The 24,839-nt window shown below is 35.1% G+C and overlaps 1 protein-coding gene across 1 annotated transcript in view; it reads right to left on the bottom strand.

Annotated features, from left to right (window-relative positions):
* THSD7B (thrombospondin type 1 domain containing 7B) overlaps positions 1 to 24,839 on the bottom strand; it is a 746,295-nt gene that overhangs the window by 534,405 nt on the left and 187,051 nt on the right. The window contains exons 2-3 of the mRNA XM_057745884.1: positions 23,942 to 24,752; positions 769 to 1,017 (exon numbers count right to left, since the gene is read on the bottom strand). Of these exons, the coding sequence (XP_057601867.1) occupies positions 769 to 1,017; positions 23,942 to 24,752 (1,060 nt within the window). The remainder of the gene's footprint in view (positions 1 to 768; positions 1,018 to 23,941; positions 24,753 to 24,839) is intronic.

Raw genomic sequence — 24,839 nt, 5'->3', positions numbered from 1 at the left:
CTGCCCAGCAAGAATTACTACAAATTCTCCCCCAACAGACTTCTGAACAGCCAGCCCCAGTGATGTCTGTCATTATCAGACTGAGTCCACTGTGCACCAACAACCAGAGGAAAACGCCCTGGAGGTCTTCACCAAGGGCTACATTACAGGCAAAATGTAATCAATAGCAAGATATTAAATTTAGCTACTAATTTATGTCAACCCTTTCCTCAACATTCTCTGGTTGCCTAGGGACTCTGAAATACAAACAATGCCCAGAGCAGCAGCGACATTCAGAGAAAGAGCACCATTAGAACCAGGGGGCTATCACTCATTAACTCATTAACCTCAGAAATTATTTAATCTCTCTGAGCATCAATGGCCCTATCTGCAACATGAAGATGCTATGAATGGCTTCTTAGGGTGTCACAAAAATTAGGTGTGACATGTCAGGTAATGATAACTAATGGTTATTAAGCATTGATGATGTGCCAGGTGCTGGAGGAAGTAAGTACTGCTAGTAGAAGAGTAAACTGAGGCACTGGGTTTAAAGTCACTTGCCCAAATCCACATAAATTAGAAAGTCATCATAATCGCATAATTAGAAATAGGATTGGAGCCCAGGCAATCAATACAGCCCATGCCCTTACCCCACCAGGCTTCACTGCCTAACATGAAACTCTGCACTGAGTAATGAGTCACAGCTACAGTTATGGTTAACATCTCTATACCATATAAAATGAGATTATATAGAACGATTGGACACTCATGCCAAAGAACACACAATACCTGGGACATGAGTGCAAAAGTTCTCCTTCGACAATGCAGGCCTCTTTCTCGAGAAGTTCAGGACAATCCTTTCCACCTCCAAGAGCAACGTGCTTCACATTCCGGCTCCTGCTCCTGAATCCCGGTGAGAGGCTCCCTGAACGGCATGTCTTAGAGCAGGGGCTCCAGGAGGACCACTCAGTGGTTTCACAGTCTTTCGACATGATGCAGGACTGGATGGTCAAAGGGAAGGAATCTTGCATGCAAAGGCTGAAGGAATAGAAACAGAAAACAGTAGGCCATAGATTACACGGGTGTAACCACCATTATGAAGTACCTACTCTAGATAAAAAGAAAAAAACCTGAAATCTGGGATAAGCTTTCAAGTAGGAGAATTTTTTTAAAATGTTAGAGGCATCATGATAAAATACTGAAGGACATCCATTTTAAGGATGAATGCTCTATTTCATCCCAAACTGTGAAGTTCTTTCACTCTCACAAGACACACGTGTAAGGCGAGTCCACCTTGTACCCTGTTCAAAGTATCAGCGGAAACAACGGAGGTGGTTCTCGTGCGCTTTCACCTCTGATACAGCCTATGGTTACCCTTTGTTCAGTGGTTCTTAGGTGTCACACACTGTGCTATGCTTCACAGGCACTTCCTTACAACAGTCTCACAAGTATATACATTATTATGTCCATTTGTAGATGAGAAAACCTAAGGTCAGGAAGGCTAAATCATTTGTCTAAGGTCAAAGAAAGGTAAATGTAAGCTTTCGACTATTAATCTGTCCATTCTTTTAAAAACTGGGCTATTAAAAAAATAAACAAATGTGATATTATGTTTCCCCATACTGTTAGGCTCTGTGCATCAATTTCCTCATCTGCTAAACTGAAGTGCTTTCAAATACTAACAATGTAACTGGAAAACAGATAAATAAATAAAAAGATAACATGATAATGTGATGAACTCAATATAAAAGCATTTACAATGATGAGGAGAAAAACTGATGAGGCAGTGATAGACCACCTGGGAAAGCTGGGGGTAGGGGTGAGGGGCGTTCTAAGACAGAAGGACATCTGAGCTGCATTTTCAAAGATTAATGGGAACGTCTCAGGCACAGAAAGAAGACTATTTTAAGTCAAGGATGTAGCATATTTGAAGCCCTGAGATAACATTTGTGTGCATAGGAACCAGTGGTATGCTAGAGCTGGATATACTGTTTCACAAGGACCAACTGTTAAATTTCCAGGAATTTTGCAAGCCCGTTGATTTTATGTAAGTAGCTTAAAATTAGCTATGGTGGAAGTATTTACACTATCAAAACCAGCAAATGCTACAAATTAAACCCCTTAACCTACCCTGATCCCTTCCACCCCCAAAACTGGTGGTCAGATAGTCACAAGCACAGCAGTGGGGGAAAGTAAAAGTCAATTTGTCAACTGTCATCAATATGTCCATTTATGACACATAAAGTTAAAACACAAAAGCGAATAAATATTAAGTATTACCTTCAAAAGGTATTTCTGGAAAGGCTTCATATCATAGACTAAGGAATCAGATTTAATTGAGCATTAAATAATTTTAAGTGGAGGAAAGTCAGACTCATGTAGGAAGACAATATTTTAAGTATTAATTGGCTTTTTTTTTTTTCTTTTTATCACTTTGTTGTTATTAGTATTTCCCTTATTCAGTCAAAGGCATCCATTACTTTGGGTAAGAAAAGGATACTTTTGATAGGAATGCAAATCAAAGAAAGGGTCAATGTTCCAACACTGACTTCCAAGACTGGGCCTATGAAACCTGGTGGAATAATGGGCTATAGACAGGGTTTGGCGATGGTTCCTTTGTACGTGTTTTAAAAGAGAACTATTAAATGTTTCCAAATTTCTGATTTGGGAAAATATGTAGATTAAGGGAACCACCCACAGAAATGGATTACAGAAGACACTGTGCAGGGGAGAATGAAATATGTTCATATTTGGCCATATTGATAAGTAAAATATAGTGAGATTTCCATACTGATATCCTTCATGAAGCCACAGAGGGTTAATGTGGCTTTCAAATTTCACAATGATATAAGATAAACCCTAGGTCCAATATTTTTTAAAAGTCTATTCAGATCATAGAACAGATCAAAATGAAAAAAGCAATGTATACTTTATTACCATCACTCACTCCGATTAGATATTTGGGGGGCTTGGGATCAAGACAAAACAGGAAGAACGTCTCTTGAAAATGGCGCACCTAAATCATAATGTATCATACTCTACAATGTGGAGGGAGGAGGGGATGACCACCTATTTTTGGTTTATAATGTAACAGAAAGCTGTTGATCAACACGTTTCTAGGTTTTGACATTTCAGGAATTACTACTGGCTGAGTTGTGTCCCTCTCAAATTCATATGTCAAAGTCCTAACCTCCAAAACTTCAAAATGTATCTGTACTCGTGAAGATAGTCTTTAAAATGTGGTCACTAGGGTGGGCCCCGATCCAGTGGCTGGTGCCCTTATAAGATGAGAATAGGGCACAGACACATACAGAGGGAAGAGTATGGGAAGACCTGGAGAGAAGACAAGCCAAGGAGAGATGCCTTAGAAGAAACCAACACTGCTGACACCTGACCCAGCCTCCAGAACTGTGACAAAATTCATTTCTGTCACTTAAGTCATAGTCTGTGGCACTTTGTTAAGGCAGCCCTGGCAAATGACTACAGAACTTTAATAAAGTGTTTTTAATTTGTGTATGTTTTTAGATAAGGAGTTTTAATTTCCAAGATGGATTTTCTTCTTCCTTTCCTGAAGAAGATCCCACACTATACAGTTCTTTTCTACAGAAGTAGTGGTTTGGTTCTTACCATTTCCTAGCTGTCACTTTCATCTTTCTCAAACTGGCTTTCCCTATTGGACCAGAAGAAGGGTTAAGACTCCAACAGCACAAGCACTTACGTGGAGTTGCAGGGATTAATCAAGGGCTTTTGTAATTTTGAAAAGGGCTCCTAAATCTTGGAATAAGGAAGGGCATATGTTCTACTGATTACATATTTACTTATTTTTAAAGTTATTTTCACGAACTTGCCTCCTTAGTTAAAAAAAAAAAATCATAAAAGGTACCACTTAGGGCCTGGTCTAATGTGATCAGTGAGACTTCTTTTTACCAAAAGAGTGGAATAAGCACTAAATGAAGAGTCAGAAATGTGTCCTGAAATTTGCATCACAATACATTAGCATGACCTTAGTCCCATGGCTACTTAGTTTCATTATTTGCAGGAAAAAAAAACAAGAATAAAATGTGATCTGCTTAGCCTCCCAGAGTTATGGTACCCTTCAGATCAAGCAGAATCACCTTATAAATTAAAGCCCAAAACAAAGATTATTGTCTATACGCAGAAATGGGACTCAATACTTCCACAGAAGGTGGTATGCCCCTTTAATAAAACAGACATATATTGTTGATTTATTTTTTTTTTTAATAAGAGAAGCTACGGTAATTAAACCTCCTTGACATTTATAGAGTACGTTGTCATTTGTAAATTACTTCACAAGTATTCAACTGTAAAGGAAATCTTTGAAACCAGAAATTATTCTAGTTTTTGTTACTTCCTCTGGAAATGTAAGGAAATCTCTTTACTTACAAAATAAGGACAGAAGCTCTTATAAGATAAAAATCAACAGAAAAGTACCCTCATTTCATTAACACTTCAATTAACACTTTAAAATAGTATTACTATCTCAAGCATTCAAAAAAAGTAGAGTAATATAATAAACACTCCCATATTTTACTAGCAAAGGCTAACATTTACTCCAGATTTCATTGAATAAATTAAAAATTACAAATTTGGTTGAATTCCCTGTGTCCTGTGCAGTCCTAGTTCCATCCCTCTTCCCCACACACAGCCACTATCCTGAAACTGACTTCTATTATCCTCCATCGCATTTTTATACTTTAACTAAATATGTATATGTTCATAAATAGCATTCATTGTCTTGCAAGTTTCCACAAGTTTTACTTAAATACTGTCTTTTGAATACATATTACTCTGGAAATTATTTTCCTCAATATTATGACTTCTAGATTTATCCATGTTGATAAATGCAGTTAATGTACATTCATTTTAATTAGTGAGTACTATCCCAATATGAATACAGGGCAATTTATGTATTCATCTTCCCATTAGTACACCTTTTGATTGTGCTTAATTTCTTGTGATGTCACAGGATTATGTATTAAGCCTCCTTTTGCACGTCTCTATGTTGTTACACGTTTGTGAGCAATTTCCTTAGTATTTTTGCCTCGAGCTAGGCTATAAATATTCATGTAAACAAACATAATAGGTATTGTGATATTTTTCCTTCTCTACATGCTCAAAATTCTTGGTGTTATCAGACTTATTTTTTTCCAACATTTTGAGAAAGTGCCCTTGGTTTTTCAGATTACCACTGAGCTTTATTTATGTTTCTCAAATGATTAGTGACTACTGAGATTTCCTATCCTATGAATTAATCATTTTCATATATATTGTCTGTCCATTATGGTAGGCAGACGAGTGGTCCCCCAAAGATGGCCACATCCTAATCCCTGAAAGCTGTGAGTAAATATGTTACCTTATATGCCAACAGAAACTTTGCAGATGTGATTGTTAAGGATTTTGAGAGGAAAAGATAATCCTGGATTATTCAGGTTGGCCCAGGGTAATTATCAATATAAGGGTCTGTCTAAGAGAGAGGCAAAGGGGCCACAGACAGAGAAGGAGATATGATAACAGAATCAGAGGTTGGAGTAATAAGGCCATGGCCCAGGGAACGTAGGCAGCCTCTAGAAACTGAAAAATGCAAGAAAATGGATTCTCCCCTAGAATTCTCAGGAAAAAAACAAACAACACAGAATAATGTCCTCATTTCAAGATTTCTTAACTTTTAGGCTTCTGACCTCCAAAACTGTAAGCTAATACATTTGAATTGTTTTAAGCCTCTTAGTTTGCTGTAATTTGTTACAGAATCTGCAGGAAACTAATACATCTATCTTTTTATTGGGCTGCCTTTTTCTAATTGAATTTAATAAGTACATCTACACACATATAGATGATGACAGTAAACAGATATTTAGAGAGAAATACAGATTCTAGAGCATAACCTATTGTTTTAACTGTATGCTACAAATAACTTTTCCCACAATTTTATTTTTAATTTTGTTTATAGTGTCTTTTTGTGGTACATACTTTAGTTTTTCAGTCTTTCCCTTCATAGTTTGTGCTTTTTATACCACAGACAAGATTTTTTTTCCCCTAGCCCAATGCCATAAGTTATGCTTTCATATTTTTTCTTCCAGATAAGTTTTATATTTCTGATTTCATATTTAGGTCATCAGTCAATATATTTTTCAGTATTTTTTTTCTTTCAAAGAGATTCCTTCAAAATTATCTTCATTTTATTAACTTTAACATATTTTGCAAAATTTAATGTCCAATGTTTCTTTCTTATTTGCTACTTTGTTTTTAATATTATCCTGTTTTTATTTCATGAATGAAATATGACATTTAATATCTTTGACAATATTGAATGTAACTTGTTTTTGCTTTCATGATCGTTTGTTCTTATGGATTAGAATGAATGAAGTACCACGAGCATAGATTGGAAGTGCTTCGATCACAGGTGTGCCTCATCAAATGGTATACATTTCCATTGGCTGATTATGTGGAACTCAGACCATTTTACTGGAGACCCTCAAACGTTGGTCTCCATCAGTCTTTACTCTTTATTTCACCTTTTTCATACTTTAGGAATTCTCCTATCTCTTGTACTATGTGTATAGAGGTAGCTGTTAGCTTTATGAAAACTGATTGGGGAAAGAGCTGTCAGGACACTCACAAATTATGAACGGAATTTCACTTAACCTGCATGTTCACAGGACGATGTTTCACACTTAGACTATGTTCTGCAGGTAAGGGAGTAATTTTTAGGCACATAGAACACATCTGCCATCAGATTTACTTACTCCTGCCTATAATTCTTAAATCTTCCTAGAATCTTGTATTAGTCAGAGTAGAATACACTATACCGTGGTAACAAATAAACCCTGAAATATCAATGGCTTAACAAAATAAATGTTCATTTTCCTTTCACAAACACTATGATGCAGGTTATTCAGCCCTTCTAGAAGGGTCTCTTCTACCTGAAGACTGAAGGACCCAGTTTATATCCATCTTATAAATTCATCATCTAGAATACGTGGCTTCCAAGTTCACCTTTAGGTAGAAAGGTAAAAAGAGCAGGAGGACGGCCCAAAGTGATTTATGATTTTAGCCTAGAAAAGGCTTATGTTACTTATGCCCCCATTGCATTGGTCAGATCGCGGTCAAATGGCTCCAATATAACTGCAAGGAGGACAGTGAAATATCTTTCTGTGTGCTGTGAAAGAGATTAAAACGTGATAGGCAAATGGCTTTGTGTCTGATACAGCTGGGTCATGTAAACTGATTTGCTTCTTCCAACTGAAGGGGAGCATTCAGCTTTTTCTACTCTGCTAGGTAAACTACCATTCATCCATCTACTTTCCAGCTCCCAAAATTTGTTGACATTTCCTCTTAGCTATTATATCCTTTCCTATTATATTTGTCCTTGAGAGTTCATGCCTTTTTTATTCCTTTACTGTTATTTAAGTGGAGTTCCAGAATACAGCAGTAATAAATGGTTATGTTCAATTGCCATCTTTAACCAGAAACATAGAAAGTTCTTTGACACAAAGCTTTGCGAAAGGCATAATGTTCTAATCTATAAATCAACAAATTCCTACAGAGCTAAATCTGCCCTACACATGGAAAAAATACTGGTTAGAAGTAATTAAAAATGGATGAGAAAAGCATTGAATTGTGAAAGAATTTTCATTTCCATTATAGTTGTTCTAAATTGTGTAATATTTGTTTACAGAATTTAGTACTTGCGAAATATGCTTTATGGTTAAAAAGTTATTTTCATAGAAGTAAAATTGCAACTAACTAAGTAATTTAGTAACCTTAAAAAAACTGTGGGCCATTCAAAACTACAGTTATTCCAATTATTAGCAAAAATACTGCTATCCATATGGTAGCAGTTTACACAAATTATAGAGTAATAACAATGGAACAGTTGCTTCTAGAGCTTATGCATTCTACCTTAGAGAATGATTGCAAGATCACACTGTGAAAATAACACCAGGGAATAAAATGTGAATGGTGAAATGAAGAAAAAAGAACCAGAATCTAGATAGGCTTAAAGGAGAATCGATTTGGGAAATCAGATATAATATAGGCTATTTATCTTAACGATTTTGACTCCAAACTGGTAGCATTTTTCTGCCATCACTCGAATTAATAGGAATATCTGGAAAAAATGAGAATAATGACCTGAAGAGGAAAAACATGCACGTACCAAGGTTTATGTGAAATCCCTGCATGCTTTAGAAACTAGACTAAAAGTAAGCTGCCTGCTCTACATATATGATTCATCAAGTAAAGACATTTGAAAAAAAGGTGAGTTTTTAAAATATTTTTTGGAAGACAATTTTGAAAATTTAAGAAATAATTTAAAATTATCAAGAAAATTATTAAGGATTACTGAGAAATTTTAGCTGGAAGATTATGAGTTTCCTTTTCTAAACTTCCTTCTTGGCCAAAGTAACCTGAGGTAACATGTCTTATTTGACAAAAAATATTTACGTGAGGTTAGAATTTATAACTAATGAGGGCCTCTGATTGAGATACACAGCCTTTTTTCCTTCTAATTCTCAATGAAATAAAACTGTGCTATTAAAACACCTCTATTTCTTATTTTGATTTATACCATTTTAAATTGTTCAATAGATAATAAACCTAAAATCATGCACTAAAACTAAAACAGCAACATGAAATTATATTTTAAATATGCTGTTCAGTTGCATCTTTGGGATAGAGAGATTTTTCTATGGATAAAGAGATAAGGACACAGATATACTGAGATATTACATTCTTGAGAAGAAATATCCTTGAGAGTGATATTATATCAGAATGGAATGTTTTTAGTATTGTGCTCATTTCCTGTTACCAGAAAACATTATTCAACAGAGATTTAAAATACAGTATAAGTCTCAGAATAAAATGGATTTTATCCTCTTCAAATTTCTTAGAGTACTAAGAATGATATGTTGGTACATATTTGTGAATGCTTAGAGATGAAAGCAATATCAGCAATCATTTGAAGGTCTTAGCTGCTACCTTCAATTTATAGAGAGGTACACTGATGCCCCAAAATGTTATGTGACTCTAATGGGCAGACAGCAAGAATACAGAATGGCCAAGACTAAAGTTAAATTTCTCTGTCTTTCAGGCCAAAATTATGTTTACAGTTAATCCCTGTGAGAGCTCTTCCTGTTAGAGACTCAAATTTATAAGACCTGAAAGTTGCATTAAAAAAAAAAAAAAAAAGCCTATTTTGACTTCCAGGTTTGGAGAACACTGGCAGTTGCCTGACTCTGAATTGCTCCTACCACCATTACCTGATCCCTCAAAAAATAAGAGTAAAACCAACCACACATGATCCTTGAGGCACCATGACTGGATAAAGAGAATGCGCGCGCGCACGCCCCCCCCCCCGGGTTCAAATCACAAGTAAGTAGAAAAATATTCTCACAGATCACCCACTGACCTCCTTCAGGTGCAATTTACTGGGTGTGGAAAGTAGAGGAGAGGCGTCCTAAAAGAGTCTATAAAAATCACTACAGAGATTATCATATTAAGTAAACCAGACAAAGACAAATATCATATGATATTGTTTATATGTGGAATCTAAAAAAAAAAAAAGGATACAGATGAACTTATACACAATACAGAAATACACCCACAGACATAGAAAACAACTTATAGTTACCAAAGGGTGCAGTCACTCTGGAAAGCAGTAGGGAGGCTCCTCAAAAAATTAAAAGTAGGATTATCATAAAATCCAGCAATTCCAGCTCTGTGTACCTATATATTCTATCTATCTATCTATCTATCTGATATTTTATGTATAATGTGTTTCATATATATAATATTATTCAGTCATAAAAAGAATGAAATCTTGCCCTTTGCAACAATATGGATGGTCCTCAAAGGCAATATGCTAAGTAAAATAAGTCAGAGAAAGACAAATACCATATGATCTCACTTATATGTGGAATCTAAAACAAAACAAAAAACCAAACTCATAGATAGAACAGATTTGTGGTTACCAGAAGTGGAAAGTAAGGGGAGAAATGGGTGAAGGAAGGTATAGGCATCCAGTTATAAATGGATGGGAATATAATATACATAAATAAGAATGGGAATATAATATACAGCATGGTGACTATAGTTAATAATAAAACTGCACTGAATATTTGAAAGTTGCTAAGAGAGTAGATCTTAAAACTTCCCATCACAAGAAAAAATATTTTTGTAACAATGTACAGTGATGGATGTTAACTAATCTTATTGTGATTATTTTGCAAAATAAACAGGTATTGAATCATTATATTGTACACCTGAAGCTAATATAATGTTATATATCAACTATATCTCAGTACTAAAAAAATAATGGGATATATATTAAAAATGTTAGTTCTAGGTTCATTTATAAATTTAATATAATCACAAGAAAAATTTCAGTGAGCTAGTTTTATTGAGCTAGACAAACTGATCATAAATTTTTATAAGGAATGATTATCTTTCAAGTAAGCTAGGAAATACAGAAAAAGAATAGTTGTAAGAAAAGACTATACAATCAGATATTAAATTATATTAACAAAGCCCCTCTAATTACAACAGTGAGGGATTGGCTCATAAATAGACAAATAGAATAGAAGTCCAGTAAGAGACCCAACTGTATATAGGAATCTAATACGTGATAAAGATGGTATCTCAATTACAGGGTGAAAGAGAGAGTTGTGTTTTTTTGTTTGTTTTTTAATAAATGGCAGCGGAACACTGGAAAGACTTTTGGGGAAAGATAAAATTAGATCCATTCCCCACACCATATATAAGAACACAGTATAAATTGATCAAAGATTCAAACATAAAAACAAAATTAGGCACACACTAGGAGAAACTATGTATATATTTAAACTGGGTATGGAAAAGGACATGACTAAACTTCCAAATTCAATAAATTAAATTGAGAGACCAATATGACTATTTAGAAAAAATTTTTAAAACTTTTGCATAATAATAATTACCATAAGCAAACTCAAAACCCGAATTTCCAACTAAGAGACCATGTGAGAACACATATTCCAGGTACAAGGCTAATATTCCTAACTACAAAGACTGGGAAATGAGAGCCGAGACAAAACTTCCTATAGAAATATAGGCAAACAACACAAAGAGACAATTAACAAAATGATCTAGAAATATGGCCCCTGAATACATGGACAAATGTTCAAATTCACATATATTAAAAGAAATGCAATTAAGATACCATTTCTCATATTTCAGATTGGCAAAAATTTCAAAAGCTTGACAATATACTCTCTTTAAAAATTTGTTGATGGAAATGTAAGATGGCATCACTCCCACAAAGGAGAATTGGCAATATCTAACAGCGCTTGTATGTATTTATCCTTTTATCCATCAATCACACTTCTAGGAATTTATCCTGAAGATATACCTGCAACAATATCAAAATATATGTTCCAGAGTTTATTTACTGAAGAATCATTTGTGATTGAAAAATACTGGAAACTACCAGATGGCCAAGCATAGGAGTTTTTCAAATAAGCTATGGTGTACAGAGTCAAGAAAGTACTATGTAAATGTAAAAAAAGAATGAAGAAGACCTTTAATAACTGATGTGGAGCAATTTCCAGGAAATAATATTAAGTAAAAAATATGTCAAAGAGATTAGATTGTATGCTCTCCTTTCTGTAAGAAAGAAGAAAAAATATAAAGAACACAGGGAGAATAAACTGGAAAAAGAGAAAGTGTAGGACTTCCTAGGTGACGCAGTGGGTAAGAATCCGCCTGCCAATGCAGGGGACACGGGTTCCAGCCCTGCTCCAGGAAGATACCACATGCCGCAGAGCAACTAAGCCTGTGCACCACAACTATTGAGCCCACGTGCCACAACTACTGAAGCCCATGTGCCTAGAGCCCATGCTCTGCAACAAGAAAGGCCACCGCAGTGAGAAGCCCAGGCACCACAACGAAGAGTAGCCCCCACTCACCGCAACTAGAGAAAGCCCGTGTGCAGCAACGAAGACCCAACACAGCCAATAAAATTAATTAATTAATTAATTTTTAAAAAGTGCATTGTCTATAAGAGGTAGAAGAAATAGGATGAAAGTATTGAAGACAGAGTAACACTTCTCTGAATTTAACTTTATGTATATATTTGGCTTTAGAAACATGCTAAAATTAAATATATTTTAATTAAAATATATATTAAATATATTTTAAAAAATTAAATCAAGAAAGATGAGGAGGGAAAAAAAAATCTAAACCTTAAAGAAAACTGGAAAAAAGAAGAAAAAGTCCTCCATTTCCATTCCCACCAATGCAACAAAAACAGCAAAATCTTCTCTACTGTTTGCAAAGAACAAAGTATGAAAATAACATTTTTATTTGGGGTCTACATGTGTTTATGTTTGGGGAGCTATAGGAATAGAAAATTTATTTCCAAATCTGCTTTGGTGGTAGAGATAAAAAGCAAACAAAGTAATAATGATATTTGAGCTTTAGGAATGCTGTTTCTTTTATACTCTTAAAATTTATTATCCTTTAGGATCTCCTTTCAGGCGAAATCACAGAGTATTTATTCAACTATAGTGGTCTGAGAATTTACGATATGTTTAACATGTACCAAATGACCACAGTGCTTAAAAGATTATCCATGCCAAATGTTTCTCTATATTAAAAGTAAAATCTATTCATCTGAATTATATTTATCCAAACAATAAATAGGAATCATTTTCCTACTCATATAAACAGATTGCCTCGAATACAGCTCAGAATTCCTAACTCAGATGTCCTTCTACTTAAAAAAGAAAAAGAAAGCAAAAAAGCTGAATAGAGAAGCCTACTTTATTTCATTAAGTTAAGGCATTATAAAAGTTCAATAACAGCATCCCTGATATCTGAGAAACAGAATGGCTTACAGACCATAGGACAGCTATTTTAAAATGTAATAATGGAACTTCAAAAAAAAGTCCTGTCAAAATAAAAGAAAAAGTAGGATATGCAATGAGACAGTTAAAAACAAAAGATCTTTACACCCAAGAGGCAAATCAATGATGAGGGAACAGAGTGGCATCAAGAGTAATGCAACTGCCTATCACATTGCAAATAGAATTGTGAAGGGAAAATTGCTTGAGGTGATTACCAAAAGTTACAGTAATCAATGAGAGAGCTACTAAAGGGCGTTAATTAAAGCTCTGTGGTGTCCTAGATGAAGAAAGTGATTTTCCAGCAAGGCACAAGCAGGAGCTTGCATTATGGAATAAAGACGAGGTCCTCCTATTCTAAATGCTAGGACAACCAGCCATTGCCATAATTAAAACAGAGAAAGCAAAATGACATTTGTTGCTACAGTATCACAGAGTCTACCAAAAGGAAAGGGATCTAAAGGTGGATACAATTACAGAGTAAAAGGAATCTGTACTTGAGGACAATTTTTACCTATTAAGGGAAACAAAGTTCATCCTAGAAGTCAACAGTTACACAAAAATGATGTTTTCTTCAATGAATCTGACTCACGAAAAGAAAAATGTATACTTTTTAGACATGGATTTGAGCCTTTTTAGCAAAATCCTGTGGACTATGTTCACACAGTTCATCAGGTTTGATAGAAATAAGACAATTTGTCAACAACTCAACCACACAGCTGTCAGGGATAATGTTTATTGCAGTGGAAGGTGGAGGAACAGAAATGTCCCCACTGAACACCACATTTTCCTAGTAACTCTAGTAACACCGTATTTCCCTAGTTTGTGAGTCATTTTATAATGCTTTGATGATCAAATGGAATGAATAGTATAGATTTCATGGAATAATGGTTTAAAAAAGTTGCTTTAGTTCTATATGCTGCCTGGCACTCAAAAGGAAACACGGTGACTTCTGCCTCCCATTTCAGCATAAAAGCATTTTGGAAGGCATCATTTCAGTCCTTACAAGAAGACTGGACAAGTTGAAAAACAGCAAAGTTTCTTACATCCATCAGAGAATTGTAGTCACAGGGAAGATGACTGCTCCAGAAAGTGGAGAGACAAAGATAGATACAGGGTATCACAAATTACTATTGGAGGAGCCGCCCAGGAGCAGAAACTTTCACTGGAGCCAGTACCAGGGTAGGAAAACTTGAACTGAAATTGACAAATTACTGATTGCTCAGTATGGACAAACTTTTTAGTTAAAAACACCTATGGGGATGGGGGTGCAGGGACAGTCTTAATAAAGATTCCACATTTTCATGAGTTTCACCTCCTGAAGTCCTACCAGGTTATCGCACTGAAGATAAAAATCTCTTCATATTTCAGCAGGCGAAGGGAAACCTAGCCATTTTGAAATACACCCAGAGAATTCTTAAAAAGGCATGCCCTCAAAGGAAACTATTTTACCAAAGCCTAACCAACTGGGGTTTTACCAGAGCCTAATGGACCTGGGGGAAGGGAAATACTCAACTCCAGCCCCCTCTAGCCTTTCTGTTTTACCTAAGTGGGGAGGATGGACTGAGAAGTGTTTGTGAAGACCATATAGCAGGGGCACAGGTTCAATAAAAGATTGAGACCTAATCATAGGACTATAGAACACTTCCCCTCTCCTCAAAATCTGACATATCATCAGTAAGTCTCTTGCATAATAACAGGACATTAAAACAGAAAGAAGTGTATGTCCCAGAGTTTATTTAGGAAGAATTCTCTAAGGAATCCCCCCCCCCCCACCAAAAAAAAAGAAGGAAGAGGAAAACAAAAACAAGAACACCAGAGGAAAATTTTAGCCTTTACCACCTATAGCAACAGCAAACACAGCCTAACTACTAGCTAGATAAATACAGAACCTCACACTAAAAGCCTATTTATCTCCATTCTTTATATCCACTACATCATATCCAGCTTTCAACAAAAGATTACAAGGCATACTAAAAGACAAAACACAGAGTTTGAAGACATAGGAAGCACCCAATTCAGACTCAGATACAGCATAAATGTTGGCATTATCACACTGGGAATTTAAGACAAGTATGATTAATATATGAAAGTCTCTAATGTAAAAAAATAGACAATATGCAACCAAAGATGGGTATTATGAGCATAGAGACGGAAATTCTATGAAAGAATCAAAAGGAAATGATAGAAATCAAAAATACTGAAACGGAAATGAAGAATGCCCTCTGATGGGCTCATCAATAAATTGGACAGAGCCAAGGAATCATTCAGCTTGAAAAAACAGCAATAGAAACCTCTAAAACTAAAACATAAGGAAAAAAGAAGAATGGAAAAGATATAACAGAATATTCAAGAAGTAAAAGACAATTACAAATGATATCATATCCATGTAATGGGAATGCCAGTAGGAAAAAAAAAAATAAGAGAGAGAGAGAAAGGAACAGAAGAAATGTTTGTAGTAATCATGAATGAAACTTTTCCAAAATTAATGACAAACAACCAAATCACATATCCTGGATCCTTAGGGAACAGCAGGTATAGATTAAATATATTCAAAAAAATTAATACCTGGATATACCATATTCAAACTGAAGAAAATTAAACACAAAGAGAAAAATCTTGAAAGAAGCTGGAGTTGAGGATGGAAGGTGGAGAAACACCTTACCTAGGGAGAAACAAGGATAAAATTACATCAGATTTTTTTTTCAGAAACCATTCTAGCTAAATGAGAGTGGAGTATTGAAAGAAAAAAATACCACCAACCTAAATTCAATACCTAGTGAAATTATCTTTCAAAAGTTGAGAAACAGACTTTCTCAAAAACTGAGGGAATTTGTCACCAAGAGACCTTCCTTGCAAGAAATGTTACAATAAGTTCTTCAGAGAAAAGGAAATAATACAGCTCATGATGACACATTCAAGATCATTTAAAAATAAAAATGGAGTAACTATGGTTCAGGCATCCTAAATGGAGCCCTGTGCTATTATGGATGTGGTTTCAGACATGTTCCTGCATCACCGAGAATTTGAATTTTCTGAAGTATATCAAACTCAAGGACACCACCAACCGTTTTCAAAACAACATATGTGTTGACATTTACACACTACCAAATGTAAAATAGATAGCTAGTGGGAAGCAACTGCATAACACAGGGAGATCATCTCGATGATTGGTGATGACCTAGAGGGGTGAGACAGGGAGGGTGGGTGGGAGGCTTAAGAGGGAGGGGATATGGGTATATATGTATAAATACAGCTGATTCGCTTTGTTGTACAGTAGAAACTGGCACAACAGTGTAAAGCTATTATACTCCAATAAAGATCAAAAGGAAAAAAAAAAGCTGTTCAGTTTAGGAAAAACCTACTCCATACCAACTAAGATTATGAATTTTTTTGTTTAAATATAAATGTGTCTGTAACATGTTAAAAAGACAACAAAAAAAATCAAGAATAAACAAATGGGACCTCATGAAACTTAAAAGCTTTTGCACAGCGAAAGAAACCATAAACAAGACTAGAAGGCAACCCTCAGAATGGGAAAAAATAGTTGCCTATGAAACAACGGACAAAGGATTAACCTCCAAAATATACAAACAGCTCATGAAGCTTCATACCAAAAAAGCAAATAACCCAATCCACAAATGGGCAGAAGACCTCAATAGACCTTTCTCCAAAGAAGACATACATATGGCCAACAAACACATGAAAAGATGCTCAACATCACTCATCATCAGAGAAATGCAAGTCAAAGCCACAATGAGGTATCACCTCACACCAATCAGAATGGCCATCATCACAAAATCTGGAAACCACAAATGTTGGAGAGGGTGTGGAGAAAAGGGAACTCTCCTGCACTGTTGGTGGGAATGTAAGTTGGTACAGCCACTATGGGAAACAATTTGGAGGTTCCTTAAAAAACTACAAATAGAACTACCATATGATCCAGTCATCCCACTCCTGGGCATATACCCAAAGAAAACCATAATCCCAAAAGAAACTTGTACCATAATGTTTATTGCAGCACTATTTACAATAGCCAGGACACGGAAGCAACCGAAATGCCCATCAACAAACGAATGGATAAAGAAGATGTGGCATATATATACAATGGAATATTACTCAGCTATAAAAAGGGATGAGATGGAGCTATATGTAATGAGGTGGATAGACCTAGAGTCTGTCATACAGAGTGAAGTAAGTCAGAAAGAGAAAGACAAATATTGTATGCTAACTCACATATACGGAATCTAAAAATGGTACTGATGAACTCAGTGACAAGAACAAGGATGCAGGTGCAGAGAATAGAATGGAGAATTCGAGGTTTGGGAGGGGGCGGGGGGGAGAAGGGGAAGCTGAGACGAAGCGAGAGAGTAGCACAGACATATATATACTACCAACTGTAAAATAGACAGTCAGTGGGAAGTTGTTGTATAACAAAGGGAGTTCAACTCGAGGACGGAAGATGCCTTAGAGGACTGGGGCGGGGAGGGTGGGGGGGACTCGAGGCGGGGGGGCGTCAAGGAAGGGAGGGAATATGGGGATATGTGTATAAAAACAGTTGATTGAACTTGGTGTACCCCCCCAAAAATAATAAATAAATAAATAAAATTAAAAAAAAATAACTAAAGGTGTCTGTAACATGTTAAAAAAAACAAAAACAAAAGAAAACAAAAAGTGAACTTTAAGTAAAAACAAACAAACCAAAAAAACCCACACAACATCTGCTAGTGGCTGCCAGCTGCAACCTTATGGTCTCAAGGTCTCCCCCTGTAAAATATGCAACCATTTTTGGACCCCGACCAATTCTTGCTTATCAAGCACCCTTAGTTCTTTTTTTTTTCACCCTTAGTTCTTGACAGCTCCAATCCTAATTCTTGACAAACAACTATGTAACTTTGTGCTTTTACCTCCACTTTGTAGTCTGGTGGAACACAACTCAAGTGCTTCTTGAATACGTGTCTCCAAGGCTATAGTCCTCAGCTTGGCTCAAATAAAACTCTCTTCTATTACTTATTATAGCATGTTTACTTATTATTTGTGTTGACACTCAGAAACTTGGATCTACACAAAGAAGGACTCTTTGAAAAGGAAGAAATGAAGGTAAAATATTTTATTTTGCTTATTCATAATTAATACATAATTTGTTCAAAATTATAATAACAATGTATTTGGTGATTATAGGTTATGGGTAAGTGAAATTAATGACAGTAGTGTCTTAAGGGATGGGAAAAAGGGACAGGGAATATTCTATTTATAAGGTACTTGTACTATGTGTTATGTGGTGTAGTGTTATTTGAAAGTCACTTGGATCAGTTGTAAATTTACATTCCAAACTCTAGGGCAATCACCGAGAAAGGTTAAAAAAAGAAACACATAATTGATATGCTAAAAGAGGAGACAAATGGCATAATACGAAATGATCAATTAAAATTAGAGAAATGGAAAAACAAAGGAAATAAAAAAGTGGAACAAAGAGGGCAGTGAACAAAAAATAATTAATATGGTAGATATTAATCCAAATATAGCAATAATCATTTTAAATGTCAATGATATAAATATAGCAATTAAAGGACTGAGACCGTCAGAGTGTTAGAGTGGATAAATAAACACAATCCAACTGTATGTTATCTATAAGAAACTTTAAGTGCAAAGATTCAGACAGATTAAATGCTAAATGCATAGAGAAAAATATATCATAGTAACAGTAATGAAAGGAAGCTGGAATAGTTACACTAATTCCAGACAAAGCAGGTTTAAGAGCAAGGAAAATTATCAGGAATAAAGAGAGATATTACATAACCATAAAGGGGTCAATTCTCCAAGAAAACATAGCAATCCTTGATATGCATGCACCAAACAATATAGCATCAAAATATGTCAGCCAAAAACTGATAGAACTGCAAAAAAAATAGATGAATCCACTATTATATTTGGGGACTTCAACACCCTTCTATCAGTAATGGACAGATACAGTAGGCAGAAAATCAGTAAGAACGTAGTTGAACTGAACAGCACCACCAACGAACTGAATATAATTGACATTTATAGAATATTTCATCCAACAATAGCAGAATACACATTCTTCTCAAGATTATACAGAACTTTCACCAAGATAGACCACATTTCCTGGCTGTAAAATACACCTCAACAAACCTAAAAGAATAGACCTCATGCAAAGTATGCTCTCAGGACACAATGGAATTACACTACAAATCAATGACATAGTGATGGCTGGCGAACCCCCAAATACTTGAGGATTAAATAGAACATTTCTAAACAATACATGGGCAAAGAAGAAATCCCAGGAGAAATTAAACAATATTTTGAATTAAATCAAAATGAAAATAGAAATTATTAAAATCTGCAGGATGTAGTAAAAGCAGTGCTTAGAGGGAAATTTACAGCACTGGATTCACATATTAGAAAAGAAGAATTATCTAAAATCAATAACCTAAACTTCCACCATAGAATACTAGAAGAAGATCAAATTAAATCCAAAGTAAGCCTAACGAAAATAAGACTTGAAATCAATAAAATTAGAAACAGAAAATCAATAGAATAACTAAAACCAAAAGCTAGTTTTTTTAAAAGCTCAATAAAATTGATAAACCTCTAGACAGGTTAATTAAGAAAAAAAAGGAGGGAGGGTGGAGAAGGAGAGAGGGAGGGAGAGAGAGGGAGGGAGAGAGAGAAAACACAAAGTGCTAATATCAGTAATGAAAGACAGGTCATCACTACCACTAATAATTCCCCATGGACATTAAAGGATAATAAAATAATATTATGAATGAGGCTATACCCACAAATTTGTTAACTTAGATGAATGGACTAAGTCCTTAAAAGACACAATCTGCTAAAACTCATACAAAAAGAAATCTATACTCTGAATAGATTTATATCTATTAAAGAAATTTAACCAACAATTAATAACCTAACAAAGCAGAAAACATCAGGCCGAGATAGATTGAATTTTACCAAAAAATTCAAAGAAAAAAATAATATCAATTCCTGACAACCTATTTGTAAAAATCAAAGCAGAGGACATATTTCCCAACTCATTATATGAGGCCAGCTTTATCTTAATACCCAAACTAGACAAAGATATTATGAAAAAAGAAAATTAAGTCCAATATCTCTCATGAACATGTATGCAAAAATTCTCAAGAAAATATTAGCAAATAATTTCCCACAATATATAAAAAGGCTAATACATCATAGCCAAGTATGATTTATTCTAGGTATGCAAAGTGGGTTCAACATTTGACAATCAATTAATGTAATCTATCCTATTAGCGGACTAAGAAAAAAATAATATAATCATACCTATATATGCAGAAAAAGCACTTGACAAAAACCAACACCTATGTATAATAAAAATTCTCAGCAAACTAGGAATAGAGGAGGACCTCTTCAACTTGATAAAGAATATCTACAAAAAATCTACAGTTAGCATCATACTTAATGGTGAAAAACCAAATGCTGTCCTGCTAAGACCAGAAGTAAGGCAAGAATGTCCCTTCTCACTACTCCTATCTGATATCACACTGTAAGTCCTAGACAATGTACTAAAACAAGAAAAGGAAATAAAATGTGCATATTGGAAAAGAAGATACAAAGCTGTCTTTTTTTTGCAAATTATACACTTGTCTACATAGATAATTTCAAAGAATCAGCAATAGCAATAATAACCAAAAAGAAAAAAAAAAGCCCTCCTGGAACAAATAAGAAATTATAACAAGGTTATAGGATACAAGGTTAATATACAAAAGTCAACTGCTTTCTTGTATAACAGCAATGAATAATTAGAATTTGAAAGTTAAAAACACAACACATTTATATTAGCACCAATAATATGTAAAATACTTAAGTATCAGTCTAACAAAATATACATAAGACCTATGTGAGAAAAAGTACAAAACTCTGATGAAAGAAATCAAATTAGTTTTAAATATATGGAGAAATATTCCATGTACATGAATAGAAAGACTCAATATCATCAAGATTTTAGTTCTGCCCAAATGATTTATCCATTACAAGCATTTCCAATCAAAATCCTGGCAAATTATTTTGTAAATATCAACAAACAGATTCTAAAGTTTATATGGAAAGGCAAAAGTTCCAGAACACTCAAGACAATATTAAATACAAAGAAATTCAGAGGACTAACACTACTCGATTTCAAGACTTACTATAAAGGTTCAGTATTTAAGACAGTGTGTTATCGGCAAAAAATAGATAAATAGAAGAATGGATTACAGGGCCCAGAAATAGATCCACACAAATATAGTCAACTGATCAACAAAGAAACAAAGGCAATTCAATGAAGAAAAGACAGTCTTTTTAACAAATGGTGCTATAACAAATGGACATTCACATGCAGAAGAATGTATCCAGATGCAGACCACAAGATTTACACAAAAATTAACTTAAAATGGATCACAGACCTAAATGTAAAATGCAGAACTATAAAACTTATGGAAGATAACATTGGAGAAAATCTAGTTGACCTTGGGTTTGGTTATGTTTTTTTTTTTCTTCAGATATAACACCAAAGAATGATCCATGGAAGAAATATTAATAAATTGGAATTCATTAAGATAAAAAACTACTTCTCTGTGAAAGACACTATTAAGAGAATGAAAAGACAGGTCAAAGATTAGAAGAAAATATTTTCAAAACACGTTTATCTGATTAGGGACTGGTATCCAAAATATATAAAGAACTCTGAATTCAATGATTTTAAAAAATCAAAAAAATAGACAAAAGATCTGGACACCTCACCAAGGAAGGCAGGCAGATGGAAAATAAGCATATGAAAAAATGCTAAACATCATATGTTATTAAGGAACTGCAAATTAAAATAAGATACTACTACCCACACCTATTAAAATAACTAACATCCAAAATACTGATAACAGCAAATGTTGGCCAGGGTGTGAAGCAAAAGAAACTCACATGATATAGCCACTTTTGAAGAGAGTTTGGCAATTTCTTACAAAAGTGAACATAAATTTAGCGTAATATCCAGGAACTGGAATTTAGGAAAATCGGTGGAAAATTACATTCACATAAAAATCTGCACTTGAATGTTTACATCAGTTTCATTTATAATTGCTGAAACTTGGAAGTGACAGTAAAATGATCATTGGTTGCCAGGGGTTTGGGGAGAGAAAAGGTGGGATCAGTAGAGGCACCACTGGAGATTCTTAGGGCAGTAAAACTATTGTGTATGATACAGTACTGGTGGATACATGCCATTATACATTTGTCCAAACCCACTGAACATACAATACAAAGAGTTTGGCTCATCCACTGTATCAAATTTACTACACAACTTGTACTAACGCAAGAGTGATGAGGAGATTCATGGGAGCTGTAGATCCGCTGTTCAACTTTTCTGTAAGCCTAAAATCGCTCTAAAAAATAAAGTCTATTAATTTATTGATAAAAAACAGAACACGGTAAAAAAAACAAGCAAACTATAGAATGAAAACATTCTGCGTAATATTCCAATACAGAATATTAAGAAACAATGTTTATGCAGAATCGCACATACGTATTCAAACAATAATCACCCAAATCATCTGCTTTATCTTTTGTGCTTCACACGGGCAGGCAATAAAAGGCAGAAAATCACTCTGCGATGGACTTGCCAAGTTACATGGCATAAATCAGAATGAAGCCTCAAAGATAAAATATGCTCATTTGTGAAGTCAAATGGAAAAAAAACAATCATCATATTACTTTGTTCTGAAATAGCACAGGTAGTCCTTCGAGCCAGCTGTGGATCCTAAGAAAACAGTAACTGATGACAATGGTTAATTCTAGCAATGAGTGTTTCATTGTTTGGTAATTCCAGTACTACTGAAAGGCATCTTAATTTGGAAGAAATCTGGTAATATACCAGTGATTTCATTTCAGACCTTCTGGGGGAAAAGTAAACAGATACTACTTTTAACATATTTCTATGATTTACATCAAGATACGACAATGTGAAGTAAAACAATTACAAATAATTTTGAAGCCTAAACTATTGCTTTTAAAGGTTTTAGTCCATTCCCTCTATAGGTTTGTATTTCTAATTATTTCTGTGCAAATTAATATTTTTATCAAGTCAATACTAAAGAAAATATTCTTGGATTACCTTATTGGTATTATCATTACTATAAAATACCTACAATTCAGCTATAAAAGAACCTGCTTAATCATCAAAACAAAATAAACAAACAAAAAATAAGTTAAAAAACATAAACATGAAGAACAATAAATATTTACATAATTGATATCCTAAATTTGAGAGTGAACTTGAATTTTTAGCATTATAATAAATGGCTTAGTCTTTTATTACTATAGTAACAAAAAACCAATTTTTTGTGGAAGGAAAGATTCTTTAAATTCTATAGTGCCTTACAATTTTCAAAAATTTTACACATATGGTTTCATATAATCCCATAATAACCCTTTTACTCCCCTACCCTTATATAGCCCCTACCCCCTGCCTTCTCCCCACTGGTAACCACTAATTTGTCCTCCATATATGTCTGCTTCTTCTTTGCTTTATTCACTAGTTTGTTGTATTTTGACAGATTTCACATATAAGTGATATCATGTGGCATATGTCTTTCTCTGTCTGACTTATCTCAGCATAATGCCCTCTGAGTCCATCCATATTGTTACAAACGGCAAAATTTCATTCTTTTTTTATGGCTGAGTTGTATTCCATTATACACACACACACACACACCCCACACCTTCTTTTTTATCAATTTATCTGTTCATGGACAGGGCACAGATCTATTTTTTTTAACTGACATATTGGTAAAATGTAAAAATAGATGACTTATCCTATGTAGTTGCACTATTAATTATGCTGGAGTTCAGAGCATTGCTGGTCTAGACTCTAAAATATTTATACTTGAAGTTGCAAACTTCTCAAATAAACTTTTAGAAACTCACATCCTAAACCTGATTACGATTTTCCCATTGTAGGAAATCATAAAGAAATCTTATAAAATGATACTGTAAAATATTTAGGTGAATCAAAGATATAAACACTGAAGGCCTCCTACCTTAACATAGCATTTTTTCCATCACTTCTTGTACACCAAACCTGGCGAGTTTGATAACCTATCTCTACGTCCCAGGACTTGGAACGATGATGTGCCTTGTAACTTTGATGTCTAAAGGTGACCAGCTCCTTCGAATCAGAGCTAAAATCCAGAACGTTTCTTCCACTTAGGTTAAGTTCTTTGAGGTGAGGCAGTCGACATTTACTCCACGGTCCAACTTTAAGGCTAAACGTATATTCCTCTGCCCCAAGAGGACAGGAAATGTGAGCATCACAGGCTCTTGACTCAGTCAGGTTGGGACACTGCGACCCTCCATAGAGAGGGGGAGCAATGGCTGAGCGAGTTCTGTGCTGTAACTGCTTCCCACATCCCTTGCTGCACATGGACCACTGCGAGAATTCAGAGACCACGCAATCCCGCGGGCAAGGGATGAGACAAGCTTGTTCCATGGGAGGCTGAGGAGCAAAGTGTTCACAAATCTCATTCACAACCACGGTTCTGTTCAGCTTCTGAACACAGCGCACCGTCCGGTGCTGCAGCCCATGCTGGGCTGTAACGCACTCTGTAGCCCGAGTCCTGGCTTGGCCCAGGGCAGGAGGAACAAGCACACAATGGTGCCATTCAGAAACCTCCCACTGGAAGAGGTCTCTGTGCCAGTCACAGACTCGGAAGCAGCTTCTTTCCTTTGGAGGCCTGTTGTTCTCATCACAGTTAGACAGGTGACTCGTCCACCCTTCAAAGTGGAAACACCAAAGGGCACGACTCTGGATTCCTCCCGGCCCACAGTCTCCCGTACACCTTCCCCAGGGACCTGCAGGCAGAAAGACAAGGGTGTCAATTACTCCAAGATTCCTCACCGCCACCCACACAAAAACGGGTCAATCTGCACACCTCCTGA

Source organism: Hippopotamus amphibius, chromosome 8, assembly GCF_030028045.1.
Source record: "Hippopotamus amphibius kiboko isolate mHipAmp2 chromosome 8, mHipAmp2.hap2, whole genome shotgun sequence".
Taxonomy (NCBI): domain Eukaryota; kingdom Metazoa; phylum Chordata; class Mammalia; order Artiodactyla; family Hippopotamidae; genus Hippopotamus; species Hippopotamus amphibius.
Note: the sequence above shows the minus strand (reverse complement) of the source record. Positions and strands in the feature narration are given on the sequence as shown.